This window comes from Staurois parvus, unplaced genomic scaffold (assembly GCF_062004578.1).
Source record: "Staurois parvus isolate SC_StPar_1 unplaced genomic scaffold, SC_StPar_1.0 ptg000209l, whole genome shotgun sequence".
NCBI classification, from domain to species: domain Eukaryota; kingdom Metazoa; phylum Chordata; class Amphibia; order Anura; family Ranidae; genus Staurois; species Staurois parvus.
The window spans coordinates 7,722,632-7,728,930 of NW_028318005.1; the positions used below are offsets into that span (position 1 = coordinate 7,722,632).

The 6,299-nt window shown below is 48.3% G+C and overlaps 1 protein-coding gene across 1 annotated transcript in view; it reads right to left on the reverse strand.

The window, feature by feature from the left end:
- The window catches only part of ACAD9 (acyl-CoA dehydrogenase family member 9), a 129,962-nt gene extending 125,101 nt beyond the window's left edge, over positions 1–4,861 (reverse strand). The window contains exon 1 of the mRNA XM_089678730.1: positions 4,627–4,861. Within this exon, the coding sequence (XP_089534856.1) occupies positions 4,627–4,785 (159 nt within the window). The 5' untranslated portion in view covers positions 4,786–4,861. The remainder of the gene's footprint in view (positions 1–4,626) is intronic.
- Positions 4,862–6,299: the final 1,438 nt, after the last annotated feature.

Here is a 6,299-nt window from a genome sequence, read left to right on the forward strand (position 1 = left end):
GCCTTATATCACCAAGTGCAATGAAAAGCATCAGACGCAGTGGTGTAAAGAACACCGCCACTGGATGAGCGAATTTAGGGTGGAGGAACTTGACTGGCCTGCACAACCCGATAGAACACCTTTGAGATTAATTAGTGTTGAGACTGTGAGCCAGGCCTTCTTGTTCAACATCAGTGCCTGACCTCATAAATGCACTTCTGGAAGAATGGTCAAACATTCCCATAGACACACTCCTAAACCTTGTGGACAGCCTTCCCAGAAGAGTTGAAGCCGTTATAGCTGCAAAGGGTGGGCCACCTCAGTATTGAACCCTACAGACTAAGACTGGGATGGCATTAAAGTTCATGTGCGTGTAAAGGCAGGTCGACCAATACTTTTGGAAACATAGTGTATTTAACAGACCCAAAAGTAGCAAGTAAGAAGAGTTCACCATTAGGGGTTACATATACTTTAAACTTTTTTTTAAAGAAACACAAATTGATTATAGGGGTTTTATATTTTCCAGGAGTCCTGTATTATGTAAGATTATATTTCACTTTGCCATCATTCAAGTCATCCTCTTCCTGGTGTTTTACACAAAGAGATCCAACCTATACCACACAGACTTGTCTTACCCCTGTATTCCACCTCCAATTTTTCCTTCAGAGACTCCTCAGTCTGTAGTCACACACTCCTCTCCTGCGCATACTGCTCTGTCATACCCCCTGCACACCTCTCCTGCACATATTTCCCCATCATACCCTCTGCGCTCCTCTCCTGCACATATTTCCACCTGTCATACCCTCTACACACCTCTCCTGCACATATTTCCACCTGTCATACCCTCTACACTCCTCTCCTGCACATATTTCCACCTGTCATAGTCTCTGCGCTCCTCTCCTGCACATATTTCCCCATCATACCCTCTGCGCTCCTCTCCTGCACATATTTCCCCATCATACCCTCTGCGCTCCTCTCCTGCACATATTTCCCCATCATACCCTCTGCACTCCTCTCCTGCACATATTTCCCCATCATACCCTCTGCGTTGCTCTCCTGCACATATTTCCACCTGTCACACTCTCTGCACTCCTCTCCTGCACGTATTTCCACCTGTCACACTCTCTGCACTCCTCTCCTGCACATATTTCCACCTGTCATACTCTCTGCACACCTCTCCTGCACATATTTCCACCTGTCATACTCTCTGCACTCCTCTCCTGCACATATTTCCCCATCATACCCTCTGCGCTCCTCTCCTGCACATATTTCCCCATCATACTCTCTGCGCTCCTCTCCTGCACATATTTCCCCATCATACCCTCTGCGCTCCTCTCCTGCACATATTTCCCCATCATACCCTCTGCACTCCTCTCCTGCACATATTTCCACCTGTCATACTCTCTGCACACCTCTCCTGCACATATTTCCACCTGTAACACTCTCTGCACTCCTCTCCTGCACGTATTTCCACCTGTCATACTCTCTGCACACCTCTCCTGCACATATTTCCCCATCATACTCTCTGCACTCCTCTCCTGCACATATTTCCCCATCATACTCTCTGCACTCCTCTCCTGCACATATTTCCACCTGTCATACTCTCTGCGCTCCTCTCCTGCACATATTTCCATCTGTCATACTCTCTGCGCTCCTCTCCTGCACATATTTCCATCTGTCATACTCCCTGCACTCCTCTTCTGCACATATTTCCATCTGTCATACCCTCTGCACACCTCTCCTGCACATATTTCCCCATCATACCCTCTGCGCTGCTCTCCTGCACATATTTCCACCTGTCATACTCTCTGCACTCCTCTCCTGCACATATTTCCACCTGTCATACTCTCTGCACTCCTCTCCTGCACATATTTCCCCATCATACCCTCTCCGCTCCTCTCCTGCACATATTTCCCCATCATACCCTCTGCGCTCCTCTCCTGCACATATTTCCCCATCATACCCTCTGCACTCCTCTCCTGCACATATTTCCACCTGTCATACTCTCTGCACACCTCTCCTGCACGTATTTCCACCTGTCACACTCTCTGCACTCCTCTCCTGCACGTATTTCCACCTGTCATACTCTCTGCACTCTTCTCCTGCACATATTTCCACCTGTCATACTCTCTGCACACCTCTCCTGCACATATTTCCCCATCATACTCTCTGCACTCCTCTCCTGCACATATTTCCACCTGTCATACTCTCTGCGCTCCTCTCCTGCACATATTTCCATCTGTCATACTCTCTGCGCTCCTCTCCTGCACATATTTCCATCTGTCATACTCTCTGCGCTGCTCTCCTGCACATATTTCCACCTGTCATACTCTCTGCACTCCTCTCCTGCACATATTTCCCCATCATACCCCCTGCGCTGCTCTCCTGCACATATTTCCGCTTTTCAAACCCTCGGCACTCATCTCCTCTACCTACTGCCACTAAGATACCTCTGGAACTGGAACAATTTTGTTAGTTTTGCTTTAAAAGTAATGCCTTTCAACTATCTAGCAACATTATTTAAAGTGCAAATATAGGCAAAAAAAATTTTTTTTTTAAGTTTAGGATAGACTAAGAAGAAGTATGTGGAAGTATGTAAGAACTCCCAGGTGTGCGGAAATTTTTGAAAAAACTACTTGTCCAGGGACTAAATCGGTGCCCCAATCTACTTGTCTCTCATGACAATCTTCTTGTCCTGATAAAAAATAAATAAATTTTGACCAAAACCGTATTTAACCACTTGCCTACAGGCCACTTATACCCGCTTCCTTACCAGGCCAATTTTCAGCTTTCAGCGCTGTCACACTTTGAATGACAATTGCGTGGTCATGTAATATTGTACCCATATGAAATTTGTATACTTTTTTTCTCACAAATAGAGCTTTCTTTTGGTAGTATTTACTTACTGCTGGGGGTTTTACTCTTTGTGCTATAAACAAAAAAAAGAGCAAAAATGTGGGGGAAAAAAGAAAAAGTTTCTTTGTTTCTATTATAAAATTTTGCAAACAGGTAATTTTTCTCCTTCACTGATGTGAGTTGATGAGGCTGCACTGATGGGCACTGATAGGCGGAACTGATGGGCAGCACTGATAGGTGGAACTGACAAGCAGCACTGATGATGGGTATTGATAGGTGGCACTGACTGGCACAACTGCTGGGCACTGGCTGGCCGCACTGCTGGGCTGCACTGATGGGCACAGGTGGGTGGCACTGCTGAGCACAGATCATCAGGGCACGGACAACTGCCAGTTCTAGGCAGTACTTTTCTCACGCTCTGACAGCGTGAGGAAAGTGCAGCCGAGAACCGGCAACTGCATTTCCCGGTGATCAGCAAGTCATTGGACACGGCTGATCACGTGGTAAAAGGCCGCTGTGATTGGCCTTTTACCACATCACATGATCAGCTGTGTCTGTAGGACGCAGCGATCACGGAGATCGCTGGGGGTGCGCAGGAGAGCGTGTTCTGGGAGGACATCATACGACGGCCTCCCAGAACTGGCCAGCCGCAGTGCAGCCATCATTCGGCTATCTGCGGTCGGCAACTAGTTAAATCTGAGTTGCTTTTAGGAGTGCCTGGGGCTTTTAAAAACAAAAAGGGGCTTTTATGGCAACTTAAACATTTAATATTTTTAAGATTGCACTTTTTTTCTCCTCCTCCCCTCCCTGTCTCCAGCACTGCACCTGGGAACTAGCAGGGAGGGGAGAGACCTTGCAGTGTAATGAGCACCGATTGGGTGCTTGTCAGGAAAGGGGAGTGTCGGGCTTTATCCCTTTTGTTGCCAGAGCCATTTTTTGCACACAATTAAAAAATAATTTTAGGCCTAAATATTACACAAAACCCCCAAACATTATATAATACAACACCTAAACCCGAATAAATAAAAAAAATACATTGTTACTAATAATAATAAACATTAACTACACACATAAAAATAATCAAATACTTGTAATAAATTAATAATAGTTAACCCATAACCTTAACCCTCAAAAGCTAAAAAACAACCACCCTTTTTCTTAAGGTTAGGGGTTATTTATTTTACATTTATTTATTCATATATAATTACTATTTTTTTAAAGACATTTTAATTTGAGCAAAAAAATAAATAAAAAAATAAAATAAAAAAAAATAAAAAAAAAAAATCGCACAAAAACATGCCAATTGCGTTTCTATTCTTCTATGAGATTAAAAATGCACCAAAAACGTGCAAATCTACCCAATTTGAGCTCCAGAACTTTTTTGAGCTTCAGGCAACTTGGAGTGCAGATGTTAACCATCTCCATAGAGTAATGTTGATCCCCCCCGAGTTTTGGAGCTACAAATCGCTGAGGTGTGAATGGGGCATTACTCCTGTAGTCCGTTGTGTTTCCAGCTGTTTGCAGGCAGAACAATGCAGCAGCTGTACTTTTGTGAAAGGCACATGAAAGCTCTGCAATGGTGGGAGGGTTCGGATTAGACCACACACTCTTGTCTTCTCATAGGAGCTGCACAAGAACAGGTACCTGAGCGCTGAGGTAAATGCTCCTATGTGTGGAGGCAGCTGAATGTGAATAGAGGGCAGTGCAGGCCGGTGACCATACAGACTGGCTGTGCCCCGCCCCCCTCTGAGCTCTCAGGCCAGGCTGGGACTTGTAGTGCAGGACAATTACCTTATTGATCTGGCCCAGGCAGAGATCCTTGGCGTAAGCCAGGCACCGAAAATCGGTGTGGAAGAGTCTTCCATGTGTGGCCGGACGGACCTGTACCGGAGCCCCCCATACCCGGGCTACTCGCCCGAGGCGGACACACAGCCTATGTACCCCGCTCATGTCAATGTCAGCCCGGTTCTCCGCTCTCCTCACAGCAGCCACACAGCCGGCTACGTCATCGGCCGGCGCCGGAGAAGCACGTGACACCGGCTAATCTGTGCAAAGTGGGTGAAGGGTGAGAGGAGGGCTGGCAGCAGGTGGCAGGCGTGTGCCTGTGTTCCCTCCAGCTCCCTCTTCCTGTCTCCATCCAAAGTGTCTGTGTACTGTGAAAGTGGGCTCACCTCTAGTTATAAGGAAAGCATGGCCGAAGTATTTACTGTGCACACTTCTATTGTGGGTCATAGAACTGCACCCCTGTGACCCAGAGTCAGCTGGTAGCTAGATAAATGCCTCTCTGTTGGTTGACATTACAGAGCTGCTCCAGAGTCTGGAAAGATCCCAACTATATTGTCAGGATCCACCCAGATGCCTGACTCCAGTGCTTAGTGTGCGACTGAGCCAAGGCTCCTCCATTGGGGCGCTCTTCTCTCCTCTCGGCTCCTCCCTCGGGGCGCTCCTACCTCCTCTCGGCTCCTCCCTCGGGGCGCTCTTCCCTCCTCTCGGCTCCTCCCTCGGGGCGCTCCTACCTCCTCTCGGCTCCTCCCTCGAGGCGCTCCTACCTCCTCTCGGCTCCTCCCTCGGGGCGCTCTTACCTCCTCTCGGCTCCTCCCACGGGGCGCTCTTACCTCCTCTCGGCTCCTCCCTCGAGGCGCTCTTCCCCCCTCTCGGCTCCTCTCTCGGGGCGCTCTTCCCTCCTCTCGGCTGCTCCCTCGGGGCACTCTTCCCTCCTCTCGGCTCCTCCCTTGGGGCGTTCCTCTCGGCTCCTCCCTCGGGGCGTTCTTCCCTCCTCTCGGCTTCTCCCTCGGGGCACTCTTTCCTCCTCTCGGCTCCTCCCTCGGGGCGCTCTTACCTCCTTTCGACTCCTCCCTTGGGGCGCTCTTCCCTCTCAGCTCCTCCCTCAGGGCGCTCCTCCCACCTTAGTGTGCGGCTGAGAGCCAAAGCTAGCTGGTCCACCCCATCTCCAGCATGGTGCTCCAGTGAGGTTTGGAGGGGCGGAGTGGTTACTGCTCTCTACTCTGACAAGAACTGAGTGATCAGCGGTCATGTGATTGCTCAGTTCTCGAGCTTAAAAGATAAGTTCACCTTTTGGTAAAAAATAATAAATGCACTTTTTTTTTGCAGGTAAAAAAACCTTTAAATTTCTTGGTTTTTTTGCTGCAGGAGCCTGTAAAGCATTGCACCAGCGATCAGTGATCACTGGTGCCATGCTGGTCTCCTGAAGACCTGTAAGTATATCTGCTTGCCACACGGGATGTAAGAATAAGCAGATATACTGACAGGGAGATTCAATGAGCTATCACGGCACTCCACAGCACCATGGTATTTCAGTGAGAACCACTATGGCGTCAGGACTTGTAGTTTCTCATTCACAAAAGAATGACACAGCCACATTTTTTTTTTAATTTGACATCTAGCGGGGGGAGAGAGGATTCTCTGCTACCTGTCCTGTCAAAGCAGGGGATCGGCAGGGAGCA